This window comes from Phacochoerus africanus, chromosome 1, assembly GCF_016906955.1.
Source record: "Phacochoerus africanus isolate WHEZ1 chromosome 1, ROS_Pafr_v1, whole genome shotgun sequence".
Lineage (NCBI taxonomy): Eukaryota > Metazoa > Chordata > Mammalia > Artiodactyla > Suidae > Phacochoerus > Phacochoerus africanus.
The window spans coordinates 113,216,350-113,233,555 of record NC_062544.1 but is presented as its reverse complement, the minus strand read 5'-3'; the positions used below and the strand labels follow the sequence as shown (position 1 = coordinate 113,233,555).

Here is a 17,206-nt window from a genome sequence, read left to right as displayed (position 1 = left end):
CATAGACCACATTGGTGGAGAGATGACCTATCCCCCAGGATGAGACCATCTTCTGGGACAGGGACAACTGGAGCAGGTCCAGGGGAATGTTGAGAGGGCTGCAGCACCTGGGATGGAAGGAACAAGGACTGTTGCATCTCATTTGGGATTGGGGACAGGTGTGGCTAGTAGCTCAACCAGCCCCAATAGCTCTGGAATTCTGCCCTCTTCTCCCCAGAAACTCCTTCTAGATCATTTCCCACCCTCACTCTGTGGAGGGTTTAGATAGGCAGGGAAGGGTGGAGGGGAAGCAGGCACAGCATGAGCAATGGTGCGGCAATAGGAGTCCACATGGGTTGGGGACCCAGAGGCCCATGTGCACGTGCCAGGTCAGTGAGCTGGAGAAGCCTCAAATGCTGGCACCAGGGCCAAGCAGAAGGATGTCATGGTGGGTCTTTGGGTAGACTCAGGAAGAAGGCATGGCAGATGAAGCCCCAAGGCTCCAAGGGATAGCATACCTAAAGGCAAAAGAGGAGGACTGGCCCCAGAGCTCTGCTCTTGAACATGGAATTGGGCATATGCATTGGCCAAGGGTCCCTTGCACACAGGCCTGGTGCCTGGGGAGAGATGGAAGGGAGCCAGCCATGGCTGTATCCTATCCATGGTGTCCCTGTGTCTAGGCTCCCTTGTTATCACCTCTAGGGCTGAGGCCAAAGTGTTGGAGGATGGCTGATGGAAGAGGTACTGTCCAAAGAAGCCTGGGAGGAGGAGTGGGGCTGGAGGTGATCAGACACCAGGGAGACCAGGGGTCTCCTGCCCAGAAATGGGAGCCAATGGCTTTGGATCCTAAGGGTGCAGATCCAGCTGGAAGAGAGTGGAGACAGTGAGGGGACTGTTCCTTCTCAGAATTCTGGCGATCCTAAACAATAAATAGTGACAATAGTATAGGTTTCTTGTGGCATGAATCTTTCAGGTTCTTGGTTGGCCTGTGAGGCAAGAACTACAGTTCTCTCATTTAATAGATTGGACACTGAGGTTCAGAGATGGAGTAATTCTTAGTGGAGTCCCTTCTTCCAAGCCCTTACATCAACTTTTAGGGTCCTTGAGTGTGACTCTGTCACTGTCACCTGAAAAACCCACTCCCTCTGCGGCCCCTGAGCCCTGGTCCTTTGCCATGCCATTGCCTGCCATGCCAGGTTGCCAGGGGCATCCTGGACCCAGAGGGGAGGGACCCCCGAGTTCCCTGAGGAGAGTTATCAGGAGGCTGCATGGTCCAGCCTCCAAAACCAGGGCTGCCAGTGCTGTGGACAGCCCTGATTGGAGCAGCTGGGAATGACCTTGACAGTGGAATCAGATATGGGAACTTCGTCCCTTGCCCTGAGAAGTCAGGCAGCTGCTCCCCCTGCTGGCATCAGTGGGTCGGGCTGCACTCAAGCAAGGTTTCAGCCAGGAGCAAGCAGTGATCCAGGATTAGGAAAGGGTATATTTATGTATTTATTTATTTATTGGCCACACCCACGGCATATGGAATTTCCTGGGCTAGGGATTGAATCCAAGCTGTGGCTGCCACCTATGCCACAGCTGCAGCAACGCCAGATCCTTAGCCCATTGTGCAGGTGGGGGATCAAACCTGCACCTCAGCAATGACCCGAACCACTGCAGAGACAATGCCAGATCATTAACCTGCTGCACAACGACAGGAACTTTGTAAAAGGTGTATTTTTAATGCTCCCAAACCTAAGAATGTGTCAAAGAGAACAGGTGAACTTTTTCACTCACAGTCATGTGGCCTTGACCTATCCTTTTCTATTTCTGAGCCCGATTTTCTCTAATAGTGGCCACTGAGCTCTAGGCTCCCTGTATTTCTCAGTGACTCCCAGGCTCTGACTACTACCCGCCTTGGCTTCTGTATCCATCACCGTCCTCCATCTGGAGGACTTTGTCCTGAGGCAGGCCCTGGGGGCCCAGGGAACAGCCTGGCCTGGTGCCCACTTGGGGCCTTCATCCTCCCTGGCCATGCAGCCAGGCCTGTGACTCGCCCTGTAATCGTTGCTCTGTGGGAAGGAGCGACTTCACCACAAATTATTTTGTTCTAAGAGAAGGACAAAAAGAAAAGAGAAGCCGGGAGGGATGGGGGGGCGGTGGGAGGAGGAGATTGCCTGAGCTAGCTTTGAGCAGTGCTTTAACCCTTGTACTGCCAGGTGCTGGGTGGGCAGCAGGACAAGGGCTCTGGAGGCACCCAGTCCCCCACCTCCTCCCTCTGTCAAATGCCAGAGGCCTTTATCTCCCCACGTTTTGCTGTCACTCTACCAACCTTATCTCCCCTGCCTGTCTGTCTCTCAGCAGCAGCCTCTCCCACCTCCTTATCTCCCCCTTCTCACCTCTTCTTTGTGTCTCTCCACATTCCTTCACAGCCCGCTGGCAAAGTCTGGTGGTGGCAGCTTTGTTGCGACCAACCTGTGACCTCTGGTAAAGGAGCCAGCTTGTAGCATAGCCTCCCTGAGGTCACCTGGATGGACACAGGCAGGCTCAGAGACACAGGCAGGGGTGTGCAGTGCATACACACACACACACACATGCATGCATGTGCGTATACCCAAGACCCTGCCACAAAGACACCTGCAAAAACTTGCCTCTACAGTTCATATACAGCCCCCGGGTTCATCTAGCAGCCCTAACACCACCCCACCCCAACACATAGGCACATGCACCCAGATGGATGTGTGTTGAGCCGTAGCACACACTCACACCTGTACATACAGACTGTCAGGCTGTCACCCCCACCCAACAAGGAAGTAGGAGGGGCAGATTCATCCCCTCCATATACCTCTTCCTCCCTGATCCTTCGGAGGAATGACAGAAGAACCCCTAGGGCAGCCAGAGCTCCCACAATAGTTTCCATAAATGCCTTGGGGCAGCACTAGCAAAAGGGGGAATGGATGCCTGAGGCTGTGTAGAGGGGCAGCTATGTGTGTGATGAATGTGTGAGTGTGTGGGTTTATGTACACATGTGGGTGTGAGAGCATCCTCATGTTGGTATGTGGTATGCAATGTGTGACTGTTGGCTCCATCTCCCTCCCACCCTGGCACCCTGCCCACTCTGCTGCTCTTAGCCATTCTGAGCTGGTCAGGGAGTGCCACTCATAGCCCCTGGATGGTGAACACTGAGTTCCAGAGAAGGCAGTGACGACTTTGTCCCACCATACACGCACAACCAACACAGCTATGGAGCCCATGGCCTTGCACTTCTTCCAAGTCTATCAGAGCAGTGAGTCTGCCCCCCAGACCTCCCTGTTCTCTCTCTGTGGCTAAAGCCAGGGTCACGGTCGGGTTAGGACTGTTCTGTGGTGAGCTGTGCAGAGAAGATATATGCACACCATGACATGGCAATGTTGGATCACCCCAGGCTTCTGCTTCTTTCCAGATCTACAAAGACAACAGGAACCTGTTTGAGGTGCAGGAGAATGAGCCCCAGAAGTTGGTGGAGAAGGTGGCGGGGGACATTGAGAGCCTGCTAGACAGGAAGGTGCAGGCCCTGAAGGTAGGTGCAGTTTTGGGTTGAAGGATGACTAGGCAGAGGGGCCCTGCACTGTGAGGGCAGCGTCCCGACCCACTGTGAACACACGGCCTGCCTGGCCTTCAGAGTTCTGGCTGGGTCATGACTGGCAGGCTGGACTGTGGCAGCTTCGGCAGGAGCAGGATGGCTTCATCTGGAGTAGGCTGCAAAGGGGTGACCTGGGCCCTCCCCTCCCTTCTGTTGGGCCTGGGGTCCTCCTGTTCCTCTGCTCTGCCTTTGTGTGTGCCCTGGGGGAGCACCTGGCCAGGATAGTGACCTACTGAAAGCTGGGAGGGTACACTGCAGGCTCTGAAGGGGAGAGGGTGTAGAGGGACCTGAACACCCCGCAGAGAAGAACATGGCCATGTGATGCTGAGAGTTGGAGCTCCTGTTCTGCTCACAACTTCTCTGCCTCCCTCTGGGCCTCAGTCTATACGCTCTACTCAGAGAGGTCATGCCTGTCAGCTACCAAGGTTCTGTGATGTGACAAGACCTGCTGGTCCACCCTGATCATGTCTACAAAGCCAGCAAACCCCAGTACTCAACCCACTGTGGGGACAGCGGGAGGGAAGGGGCTTCTGGAGCTGCAGGATGCCCTGGGCAGTTTGTGCAGTAAAGGGGGGAGGGGGTTCTGAGCTGCCCCCAGATCAGAGGCAGAACTGCTGCTGCCCCAGCTGTGTCACAGAGAAGCGTCCAGTAAAAAAGAATGAAGTACTGATACACATGACAACATGGATGAATTTGAAAACATTATACTAAGTGAAAGAAGCTCATTACAAAAGACCACCTATTGTGTGATCCCATTTCTGTGAAATGTCCACAATAGGCAAATCCATAGAAACGGCAAGTACATTAGTGGTTGCCTAGGGCTGGAAGGGAGGGGATAGGGAGTGTCTGCTAATGGGTACAGGGTTTCTTTTTGGGGTAATGAAAATATTCTAAAATTAGATTGTGTTGATGGTTGCACAACTTTGAATATGCTAAAAAAGCACTGAATTGTATACTTTTTGTGGGTGAATTTTATGTTATCTCAGTAAAGCTCTTTTTCTTTTTAAATGAGAAAGGCTGTCTGTACAAGCCATGCCCAGGCTCAGGCCAAGGGCCTGACAGGGTCAAGTCAGAGCCGCCTAAACCCCCACCACATCTAGGCCCCGGGAGAGAATTAGGACCCCCTTTTCCAGGAACTGGGCTCTGCTGCCCCTGTGTGACCTGGAATCATGGAATAGGGAGAGACTGGCATCCTGGGACCGGAGGAGGTGGACCCTGAGGGCCTCCCACTCTGTATGGACCCGGACGACCCAGAACTGGGCCCAGCCCAGCCTGACCTGGGGGATCTCCTAGTCAGGTGGGGAGACAGTTGAGGAAGTGAGCTGTCATGAGGAGGAGGCAAAGCCACATCTTCAGCTGCGACCATCATCCCTGTGGGGGTCCAGCAGTGTCCCCCGGCTGTGGGAACCATCCACTCACCTCACCCAGCCAGCACACCATGTCCCACCTCCTTGCCTTTCCTAGAACTGATCACGACCTGGACACTCTCCCCTCCTTTCTCTCAGTCTCTGTCTCTTTGTCTCTCTCTCCCTGCTTCATTCCAGACCTCCCATTTGCCCACTACTTCCTTGCTTTGCTGCCCATCCCCCACAGACACCCAGTATGAAAAGTACAGGCCACCAGCTCTGAACTTGTATCAAAACCGTCTAATGGGAGTTCCCGTCGTGGCACAGTGGTTAACAAATCCGACTAGGAACCATGAGGTTGTGGGTTCGATCCCTGCCCTTGCTCAGTGGGTTAACGACCCGGCGTTGCCGTGAGCTGTGGTGTAGGTTGCAGACGCGGCTCGGATCCCATGTTGCTGTGGCTCTGGTGTAGGCCAGTGGCTACAGCTCCAATTCGACCCCTAGCCTGGGAACCTCCATATGCCGTGGGAGTGGCCCAAAGAAATAGCAAAAAGACCAAAAAAAAAAAAAAAACGTCTAATGGATTTGGCACCCTTCATGCCTTTAGGCCTGCTTCCTACCCCAGCTTTAGAACTAGTCACCTCGGTGCGGGGTGCTGAGTGGCAGCAGTGACAAGATGCCAACTTGCCCTCCACACATGGAGCCCAGGACCCAGGCCCTGCCTGTCTTCTCTGACCATCACAGGGCTGGAGTCACTCCCCATGCTCCTTTCCCCACTTCTAGAGGAACAGGCAACGCTGACAGCTTGGGGACGAAGGAGCCCAAAACGTGGGGTTCTAATCCCAACCCTCTCCCTACACCCCACATGCTGGACTCTGCCCCACGAGGCAGTGCAGATGTCTGCCTCCTTCCCACTGCGCCCGCAGCCCAGGTGCCCATGGCCTGGCACACAGTTGGCTCTCAGGGTAAGAATGATAGGAACAGGCACTCACTTATTGGGTACTCACTGTGCACTGAGTTTGTCACACGTCATTCCGACAGCATCACCCTAAGGGAGGGGGGACACTGAGTCTTGGACATGGCATGCATTAGGCCAGGATGTGACAGAGTCAGGATTTGAACCCAGGTCACTGTGACCCTAAGCCAGGCCCTTCACTTCCCACATTATTCCAGAAGTATACATGGAGCCCAGCACTCTCCTGGCCAGGGAACGCCCCCTGCAGTGCCCCCAGCTCCAGGCTGGAAAGATGCTCCTATCTGTATCCCCAGAGGAAGAAAACGACTGTCCTTCTCCTGCCTTGGTCCTAATTGTTCAAGATGAGCTTTGGTCTTAATTATGTTTTAAATTTGCTTTTAATCAAGTCCTGGCCCTTTTCTCCTTTCCCACATTTGTTTGCAGCCTGAGTGCCTGTGGAGGGAGGGATGTTGGGGTCTGGACCCCCCCACGCACTCCATTGTCCCTCTTTCTCTGGACCCCATCCAGTAATCCAATTTAAATCCCCTTGCTCTGGTCTGGAATTTTAATGTGGGGCTTGCAAGGAGAGAACTGAGCAGTGCAGGACGGAAGTTCATTGTCTCATCTAATCAGGGACAATCAGATGTTTGTAACAAGTTTCTCCAAGCTACACAGAGTGATTTACCAGGTGAAGAGTCAAGCAGAGGCGTTCCCGTCGTGGCGCAGTGGTTAACGAATCCGACTAGGAACCATGAGGTTGCGGGTTCGATCCCTGCCCTTGCTCAGCAGGTTAACGATCCAGCGTTGCCATGAGCTGTGGTGTAGGTTGCAGACGCGGCTCGGATCCTGCATTGCTGTGGCTCTGGCGTAGGCTGGCAGCTACAGCTCCGATTCGACCCCTAGCCTGGGAACCTCCATATGCCGCTCCAAGAAATGGCAAAAAGACAAAAAAAAAAAAGAGTCAAGCTGAGAAGGCCAGGTCAGAGACTTTGCAGCACACGCAGCCAGCATTCCCCAGTGCAGGAAACCTGCTGGGGCCTCAGCTTAGGAGACACAGAGGGGATCTTCTAAGAGCTTCTACTCTCCAGATGGGTTCTCTGAGCCAGGGCCTACTCTGTTAGGGTCTTGAGTCCCAGGAGGGGTAGGGAGGTGCCTAAATTCTTATAGCCCATTGGAGGCAGAGCTGGACCCAAATCAGGTCTCTCCTGTGCTCCCAGCTGGGGCCTCTCTCAGAGCCCCTTTCTCAGAAAGGTCATCTCTTGGTTGTAGTCTTTCCTCCATCCACTCATCAACATTCAGGAAAGACCTACCGGATGCCAGGCTGGTGCTGGGAGTACAGTGTGGAAGGACAGACCCCATTCCTGTCTTTCTGGAACGCTGTCTGATCTCATTCCAGGCCTTAGTTTCTTCCTCTGTGAAATGGGGACCTGAGACTGTCCCTGCCCAGTGCTTCTGGTTTCACAGCTCCAGGAGCCATAGTTTGTAAAAGCCACAGTGAAAACAGTGTCCCTGAAGGTTGTACCATTTTCAGCACCTGCCCTAGCACCCAGAACACTGCAGATCTATCCAAATCCTCCATACAGTTCAAAGGTTAATCCTCTTATTCCCATTTTACATTTGAGGAAAATCAGCCCCAGAGAGGTTATTCTATTGGCCCCCAGGTCTCACAGCAAAACCAGACTATAGATCCAGGCACTTGGGCTCCAGATTCAAAAAATTGCCCTCCCCCAACACTGCCCTCCTCTGTGCTACCACTGGTGGCCACCTGGCATTTGCTGTGCAGAGGGGGAAAGGGATGAGGGAAGAGAAGATGGGTCCCCTCTGGCAGGGGCTTGCTCTGGGACGACCTTTTGACCTTTGACAAGTCCTTACTCCCCGCAGCATCATCCTTGGGCAGTAGAAACAAACCCTGAGCATCCTTCCCAGTTCACACCAAGATGCCTAGGTGGATGGGATGGGGGAGGTGCAGCTGTGGCTCTGGTTTTAGGGGCTCCAGTGAGCAGTGTTCCCACCATAAGTGGCCTCTCTGGGGAGCGAGCATCATTTAAAGAGTAAAATTAAAAACCCTTCTGCACACAGCCGCCCTGCTTTTGCCACTAATGGCCACTTAACCCAATTAAACTGATGCATTGTTGGCAGCGTGGCTGGGTCTGTTCAGGAACTGGGCTTTGGGCTGGGTATTCAGAGGAGCAGGAGGAATGAGCCAAGGAGGGAGCCAAGGTGCCAGGGTCTATGGGGCAGACAACCCCTCTTTTCAGGAGGGAGAATATTCTGCCTTGTTCCCATGTATTGCTGCTTCCTTCCGCAGCCTTCACCTAATGCAGGGTTTCTCACTGTTCACTGTATTGACATTTTGAGCAGGATGATTCTTTGTTGTGGGGGCTGCCCTGTGCATTGAAGAGTATTCAGTAGTGTCCTTGCCCCCTACCCACTAAGATGCCAGTAGTATTCCACTCCCCCAATTAAAAGAACCAAAGATGTCTCCAAATATTGTCCCCTGGGGGCAAAGTAACCTTTGGTTGAGAACCACTGGTCTAATGGGACAGAGAGATGCAGCCATATTAAATAGAAGCCCTACAAGCAGGGGGGATATTGGGGACCTCAGAGAAGTACAGGCAGAATGGAACAGCCCCAGCAGGAGAAAGATCCCTTCAGTTCAAGGCAGTAATAGCGAGCCTAGGGCAGCCTGGAGGAAGCATCAAGGATTTGAGGGGAAAGTCCGGCATTCGGGGGCAGCTGGAGAACAGTTCAGAGCTGAGTCCACAAATGCATTGGTTGGTAGGGGTTGGACAAGCAGATTGGCCCTGGGAAGACAAGGCCAGGGGTATCACCTACTGCCAAGACCTGGCCCAGCATAGGAGCCTCATGAACATCTGTAGAACAGATACCAAGGCTACGGCTCTGGGTTCTGGCTAGAGGTCAGCCTTTGGGGTCTGACTCCAGACCAGGGAAGCTCTAAAAGGCACGGTAAAGATGGACACACAGGCAGGGAATTCTGTACCATTGGCTGCCTCCACCCACCCTTCTCTGGGCAATTAAAAGGTGTTTATGTGGGCCTGGCAATGGCTTCTGTCCCCCCTCCATTATGAACATTAAGAGATCTTGACCCTTCCACTTTCCCACTCTTGAAAGGAGCCACAGACACATGGAGCCAATTAGACGCACGCGTGGGTGCTGAGAGCCCAAGCAGCCTTTTCTCCCTGATTGCAGCATTTATGGCTGATTATTCTCCCCTCACCCAAACAGCACTGCTGCTTCCTGGCAGGGTGCCACCACCACCCAGAGGAGCCAACTGAGGCCCCCAGGGATAGGGGAACATTGAATTGATGAATGGGCATCCACTGAGTGCCAATTGAAAGGGAGCCCTCAGGCACCTCCACTGAGAGCAACGGCTCAAGAACAGAGGTCAGAGGGAGCTCCTTGCAGGAGGTGGCCTTCCTGGGTGCAAGAGGGATGGCAAACTGATGTCCACTCACCATACACCCAAGGGTCCTTGGGGTTGGCATGAGCTTTGGGCAAAGATGCTGCTCCCAGCAGCTGGTGGACATGAGTATGGGATGGCCTCCCCTGCCTGCATCCCCACCAAGTAGCTGAGAACCCAGAGACCCTAGGAAGGCCCCCAGGCTGAGCTGGCAGGGCAGGGAGCTGGCCTCCCTGGGAACAAAGAGGGAGACAGTGCAAGTGGGGCGTGGCTAGGGAGTGGCCAAAGGATCCTCAGGAAAAATATGCCATTCCCTTCTCTTTGCCCACCTGCCTGTGCTAGTGGGGGTCAGATGAGGGCCTGGCTTGGCCTATCAGGCCTCAGGAAGGGCCAAGCTGTGAGCTTGAGGCTGGGCTTCTCTGGTCCCTGGGATTGCCTCTCCTTGCCCCTCCTCCGAGGTACAGGAGCCTCAAGAGGGGTCAAAAGAGCTGTGGTTATTCCTCACATCCACAAACAAAGGATGGGTCTCGGGGCCTGGAGTGCGATGTCCCTGAGGCCCACAGAGCCTGATGGATCAGCCTTACACACACACACCCTGTGGCCCAGTTCTCCCCCTGAAGGTCAGAGGGAAGGGCTAACTGCAGCCACGTATCAGGCCAGGGAGCTCTGCATCCTGCTTTCCCTGACCAATAGTGCCCACCTCCTATGAGGGGCATGGCTGAGGTGTCCCAGGCTCAAGTCTCACCCCAAGATGGGGTTTCTGAGCCTCTTCCATGGCCCTTCTCATGATGCCAGGTGCATCCCCAGGGAGCAGCATTTAGTCTCCCTGCCATTCTCTTGCTCACTCAGTCATTTAGCAAACTTTCTCCACTGCCCCCAGCCTGACCCTAGGCACGGTACCATTCTCCGCTCACTGTGGGCCAGAATTCCTATTTAACAAATGAGGAAGCAGAGGCTCAGAGACGATGCCAGTCCAGCTGGGTGAGACAGGCAGAATTCCCCCTGCTGCCCTGGCTCCTATGCGCCTGTTCCTCCCAGAGCTCCCAGGAATTGGGGGGAAGCAGAGCCATGCTGGCTGGGGCAAAGAGGAGGCCCAGGGTTGGGAAGGGAAAAGGTGGGGGTCTCCCAGGCAGAGGGCAGAGCATAATCAGGGCTTAGAGGCAGTATCTCAACTGGGAACCTTGGGAAACAGCAGGTAAGGGTGGCTGGGCTGGAGAGGGTTACACGTGCAGGCTGGGAACCATTGGTCCCGTTCCCCTTTTACTACCCCTGTGCCCTGCCTACCACAGGGCAGGAATCTAGGGCATGGAGGGTGGGTTTGGCCATATGGAGAAAATGAACACTGGGACCAAGGGCAAGTTACTGGACTCCACTGTCCAGATAAGGCCTCCACTGAGCGAGGATCCTCTCCTGCTTCTGCCCACCTCCCAGGGGGTCCTAGCTGGCAATGTTAGGAGGCAGAGTAAAAGAGCCTGCAGATGCCACAGGGACAAACCAGTCTAATTCAGGATCAGAGAAGCGAGAAATTTAATTGAGTTTTAATAGCGTCTGACCCTTTGTTCTGAAAATCCTCATGTACAAGGACTGGGGGAGGGTAGTGTGCCTCTAAGTCAGGGCAAGCCAGTGGCCAGGCTGGTCCCTGCCTTCTAGGACCCCAGACTTAGAGGAGACAGACAGCAAGGCATGAGGCCCCTGTGTGCAGAACAGCTGACCTGGGAGGGGCAGGTCTAAGAAGACAGCCTGGGAGTTCCCGTCGTGGCGCAGTGGTTAACGAATCCGACTAGGAACCATGAGGTTGCGGGTTCGGTCCCTGCACTTGCTCAGTGGGTTAACGATCCGGTGTTGCCGTGAGCTGTGGTGTAGGTTGCAGACGCGGCTCGGATCCCACGTTGCTGTGGCTCTGGCGTAGGCCGGTGGCTACAGCTCCAATTCGACACCTAGCCTGGGAACCTCCATATGCCGCTGGAGCGGCCCAAGAAATAGCAACAACAACAACAACAACAAAAAAGACAGAAGACAAAAAAAAAAAAGAAGAAGACAGCCTGTAAGAGGTGATGTTTGAGCCAAGCCTTGGAGGGGAGGGGTGGTGCCTGGGGAATCCCAAAGGTGGAGAAAGGAAAGAAGGAAGGTGCCTAGCCCTGGCCTAGCAGTGGAAATGAGCAGAAGTGACTCAGACTGAGTCTGCTGAGACAAGGGTTGCGGGCTGGGAAGAGAGCCCAGAAGATGCAGTTTTGCATAACGGTTTCCATTGGAGGGAAGGGAATGGGGAGGTGACAAAGGCAGGAGGCAGGGCTCACCACCTGAGTTCTGGGGTAGTACCTGTATATCTGTAAGTATGACCCCTTCGCAGTACAGGCAACCCTGGAAGCAGCCAGTCAGCTCTCGCAGCCCATTTGCTGTGGTTTAAAATACGCAGTTAGTAGTGCCTTTGTTGTGCCAGTGGGCACCTGAGGGAGAAGTGAATCTTGGGGATGCTGGCAGGGAAGACACAGTGCAATGGACTCGACCCCAGGGTTGGGAGCACTGGGGTGCTGCAAAGGCCCTCAGGCCTCACATGGATCCCTCAGCTGTCTTCTCCAAGCCTACATTTGGACCAACCCCAGGTGCCATGGTGACCTCAGGGGGCCCCAAAATTTACCCTGGCTCAGCACATCATGGGATATCAGTGCTTCAGGTGTCCTTTGCTTCCTTCGGCCTCTGTTTACTGAGTGCTGAGCACCTGCTATGTATAAGTGCAACACTAGGTTGCCAGGGACAGGCACAGTGTACCTTTTACCTGTGGGGCACCTCCCTCAAGGAATACAGTCTGCCCAAGGTGATGCTGATGTGACCCATGCCCCAGAGTGTGTAGCCAAGGTGGTAATAAGCCCATGGATATTGACCAGGCCTGGCTCTGCGGAGCAGGTGCACAGATAAGGTGGGGCTTGAGGCAGAGGCGGGCATGGGCTGTGCCCAATGCAGATCCTTGGAGTCTAGCCAAGAGTCTCCCTCAGAAAGATGCAGCGTGGCATGTAATACATGTGACCAGGCCCAGAGCAAGAAGGTGGCAAAGAATTAGGGGCCCCACTCACAGCTGTGCTGCAGCCCCCACTGTGTACTTGAGCAGCACCAAGCCTTTGGCAACAATCACAGTCTCTGGGCCTCAGTTTTCCTACCTGTTTGGCAGGAGCAACAAACATAGCCTCACAGATCTTTCATCAGAGTTTGTGCCCAGGCCTTGGTGCCACCAGTTCAGTAAGGGATGCTCACAGAGGTGTCATGTGAGATAGGCCCCAACAGACAAGACTGACCTGTGCTTCTTCAGCTCCACCCTGCGCATAGGCCAACCCTGGGCTGTAGGACCTATGGCCAGCCTTCTCCTCTTTGAACGCCTCGGCAAGGTCCCATCCCCAGCTCCCACCTCTGTAGGCCACACTATCCAGGCTGCTCAAGGATTCCTGCCTCCTGGCACAGGCCTCAGGGCCCTTGTTTGAGAGGCTGGTCATGGTTTCCGGGCCCTTTGTTCCAGCCTTCCTGTGTTTGCCCACTCTGTGCCTCGGTGAATGGGAGTTGCGGCATATTTGCTGTGTCAACACCAGCTGGAGCCCAGTTATCAAGATAGCAGAGGGTACAAGTCCCCATTCGCCAGCTGCCCAGGTGCCTGGGGTCCAGCCCCTCCCTGACCAGTTGGAGTGGGTGGGTGAGTGGGCAGCTCCCATACCCAACCCATTCACCCATAGGACTACCAGGCCTGGGCTAGGCAGGTATCTGGAAGCATCAAGGGCAGCCCCAGCAAGGGAATAGAACTTGAGATGAGCTGGCAAACCCCTTGGCATAGCTCAGGAGGACTTCCTGGCAGAGTCAGCCCTCAAGCCTTTGCAGGCAAAGTTTGGGGCTTTCCTACACCCTCTGCAGAATCCCCTTGACCTCTCCAGCCCCAGCACCAGCCCCTTCTGGGATTCCCAGTTATCAGATCTGGAAGCTTCAGAGAAGAGGAGGCCTGAACAGTCCGGCAGATGGACAGATGTATGGACAGTCAGCAAGACAGCGTCCATGAGAGGACTCAAGGGGGCCTGAGCTAGGCAAGCTGACATCCATGTGTGCACTGTGTAGGCATGGGTGGGTGGGTGGGGAGCTACAGCCCTGGGGAAGGGAGGGGTGGGCAGTGCCTGTCAGAGACAGACAGAACAGAGGTCCAGAGAGGGGAGTACTTTGCTCTGAGCCTGGAGAGATTCTGGTTCCCACTCTTCAACCAAAGCTCTTTCGCCATTTGGGGCCAGGTCAGTGTGCCACATGGCAGAGCTGGACCTTTAAATCCTATTTACTTCTAAATGAGACCCCCACACACACCTACTTCATCAATAGGTTTTCCAGAAATGAGCTTTTGAGGGTCACTCACCCAGGAGACAGAGGCCTCTGGGTCATGTACTGGCAGCTGGATCAAAAGGCAGAAGGGCCCATGAGGTCTCAGCTACAGCACTGATACATCAGCTGCATAGCCTTTGCTGGTGACTTCCCTTTTCTGCATCTCAGTTTCCTTATCCATAAAATGGAGTGATAAGAGTCCCCCCAGCAGGATTGCTGAGAGGATTGGCTTAGCTGAGACTTGGCCAGCTAGACACGCACGTCCCATGGGGTTATCACTGTTATAACTATGGGGCTTGGGCCACAGGGAAGATCCCAGTCACTTGACCTCACTTTGGTATTTTGTGGAAAAGCATCCCAGATACCTGGAAGCACAGGAAAGTAGCCCTGAGGCAGATGCTGAAGGAATGGAGGTATTTGCCTCTCAGAGGGCATTCTGAAAAAGGGAATAGCATGAAGGGGTCCTGGGGGTGAAGATGGAAGATCAGGCAGAGTCCATTGTGACTGCTGAATTAGTGGGGGTGGGGAGCGGGGCTGAGCCCCTCTGAGTCACTGATATTCATGTGTAGGACCCCCACCACAAGTGCAAGCCTCAACCCAAAGAGGAGGTGGGGGAGGAGGTAGTGGGGGAAGCACATGTGAGTGTGTGTGTGAGAGCTCCACAGTCTTCCAGTGATGACACAGACCTTTCCCCACCTCCCATGTGCATACCTAGGCCTCCTTTTATCAAATATTCTTCTGCTAATCTCATCTCCCTGGTTGACTGCCGTGTAATTAGCTCATTTTGCAAAATATTGCATCTGTCATATTTTCCCCTTGCCTTTTCCTTCTCCCTGGAAAGGGTAGGAGTGGATGGGATGGGGAAAGATTTGTAGGCATGGGGCCACCTCACAGGTCTGCTCTGGCCCTGCCTCCTACATGTACAGATACATGCACAAAGGCCCTCAACACACATCCCAGACTGAGGGCCTCGTGAGCAGATGAAGGTTGGTGGCAGGACCTGAGAGTGTCAGAGCCCTTCCTGTGTCAGAAGAAAGGGATGGTGCTAGCCTGACTGAGCCCTGCCCTTGGGAGCCCTTGTACGTACCTGCTCACACCCAGGAACTGCTCAGGCCCAAGCCAAGCTCAGACTAATGAGCTACTAAGTGGCTTAGCCCATGGTGGACATGTGTGTGGCAGGCAGGTTGGAAGTGAGTAGGCAGGGAGGAGGGACAGGATGCCTGATGGCTTCTGCTCGGCACATGTGGCCATGCATGGATGGACTGAGCCCCAGGCGTGCAGCAAACACTTGGTTAATAAGAACTCCAGTGATCTTTCATTATTACCTTTCCACCCACTCCACCCATTGGATAAGGTCCCACAAAGGGTGGGGTGCCCCAACCCCCACACCCTCCCGCTCACCCACCCCAGCCAGGGTCTGGTTCAGCCATGAGGTGGGGGCTGTGGGGGGCGGTGAACCGTGGACAGTGGGTCACATGTGGCCCAGGCTTTGCCCTGACAAACCATGACAGCTCCAGCCTTGTCCTCCTCCCTGGAAGCTGAATATCTGCCCTTCTTGCCCCCAGAGGTGGGGCCAGGCAGACGGAGCAGCGTGGAGAGAGCCATCTCTGCTAAGCCCCCGCCCCACCTCCCCCATCCATTCCCAGATGGAAACTAGAGACTTCCAAGGCCTCGACTGCGCAGAGAGCTTTCAGTGGCTCAGACCCTGCTGCAGTGGGGACCCCAGGTGGCTGGAAGGATTGGGCGCGAGCCCTCAGCTGGTGTGGCCTACTTTCCCTCGCACCCCTCCCCCCAACTACCCCCACTATCTCCCTGCCTTCTCTTGCTTCGACTCCCTCGGGATGTGAATTCTCTTAAACTTTTAATTAAAAACATTCTCCTTTCTCCCCCCAAGGTTTGCTTTCCTATGATTCTCTTCTTGGAAGGAGAGATGGGGGAAGGCGGGCAGCGGGCAAGGAGTGGAGGTCAGGCCTTTCTTAGTCTCTTTCTGGGTCTCCCTGGCTCCCTAGGGGAACCAAGGCTTGGCCCAGAGGAGGCTACCGGCTGTTCCTTGCCCTGGGTCACCCTTCCTGACTTCCCAGCTCTAAGGGCTCCACCCTGAGTGCACAGCCAGATTTGAGGAATAATACCAGCCCCCAAGGGCCTTTTGTGCACTCCCACCACGTTCCACATAGTCACTCAAGACTGCAACAGCAGTATCCATTTGCACTGAGTAGAAAGCACCCCTGCTTTCATTTGAGAGTGCTCTTAGCTTCAGCCACCTCACCTGTTGTTCTCAGAGGGGGGAATGTCCCACAGGGTACCCGTCGGGCAAGAGGCAGCCCCGGATTGTATCGTGGGCCTCAAGATCACCAACTGGGTCCAGATGCTTCACAAGTTACTGGTTCAGCTTGGGCACAAAGTCAAGTCCTGGTTCATGAGATCAGAGCCCCAGGGATGCTGGGGACACCGATCCTTGTCATCAGAGAGCCAGAAGAGCTTCTCAAACTTTGGGGCTGGATACGGGCTGGCCTATGCCCCCTGCTTCAGGAAGCAGCCCATTAGACTATCCTTGATTCTGGAGGGAGATGCCACCATGTCCTCAGGTTCCCACTTCAGAGGTGGACCCACTCTGCAAGTTCTTCCTGAGTCAGACCATGAGTCCTCTTGCTGACCCTTTCCTTGGTTCCACCTCTAGAGAACTTTAACTTGGACTTCCTTGTCCTTAAGTCCTCCCTTGCCCAAGAGACACTGAGTCACCACTTCCTCATGGTCCTGTCTCTTCCCAGCTCCTTTGCAGGTAAGGACCTCCATCTTTGGCCCAGCCCAAGAAACCTCCCTCAAACTCACAGGCTCCTCCAGACACATCCCCATGTCCCGTCCTGAGATGCTGCCACCACAGGTTGTACTTCTATCACAATGAGGGCAGGCCCCCTTATTGCCCCCAAAGGCTAAGGGACTTGGTGAGGCCCAAACTCAAGGGAGGAGTGAGGACCTCACTAGCAAGGCCTGCGCCTCCATGGGGCCCACCCCGTGACCCTCACCTCACTCTCCTCTCCAGTCTGCCGCAGTGACAGGGAACACTGCTGGCCCTGGTGCAAGCATCAGCATGTGCCAGAGAAGGGGCTGCGATGAGGGCGTTGGCCCTGAGGGGCTAGGACCCTCACCTTCTAGGCTGTCCTCAGCACCCCTCCTGACACCCCCTGCATGTGTCCTGCTTCACAGACCTGGAGGTCACCCTGACTGGCCCTGGGAACACTCAGGGAGACAAACCCACAGAGATGGGTGGGGCCACAGCGGGATTTGGGGAATTAGCTGGGAGGAAGGATGGGCAGGCCAGAGAGGGATACCAGCACAAGCAAAGGTAGAAAGGGCTCTGAGCAGGGACTGGCTGGAGGTGAGAGCAGTGCAGGGCCAGGAAAGTAGAAATGGCAGCAGCGGGAGGCTTCAAACCCCGGGCATGGGATTTAGACCCCAGGCATTGGAAGCCCTGGTAGCCTCTTGGGTAAGGCAGGGGTATTACTCATTTTACAGCATATGTCGAGCACCTACTGTGTGCCAATGCCTGTGTTGTGGCC

At 54.7% G+C, this 17,206-nt stretch overlaps 1 protein-coding gene across 11 annotated transcripts in view; it reads left to right on the top strand.

Annotated features, from left to right (window-relative positions):
* The window catches only part of CACNA2D2 (calcium voltage-gated channel auxiliary subunit alpha2delta 2), a 144,645-nt gene that overhangs the window by 70,030 nt on the left and 57,409 nt on the right, over window positions 1-17,206 (top strand). For all 11 annotated transcript variants that reach the window (XM_047775225.1, XM_047775162.1, XM_047775152.1 and 8 more), the window contains one exon: window positions 3,404-3,520. In XM_047775225.1, coding sequence (XP_047631181.1) covers window positions 3,404-3,520 — 117 coding nt within the window. The remainder of the gene's footprint in view (window positions 1-3,403; window positions 3,521-17,206) is intronic.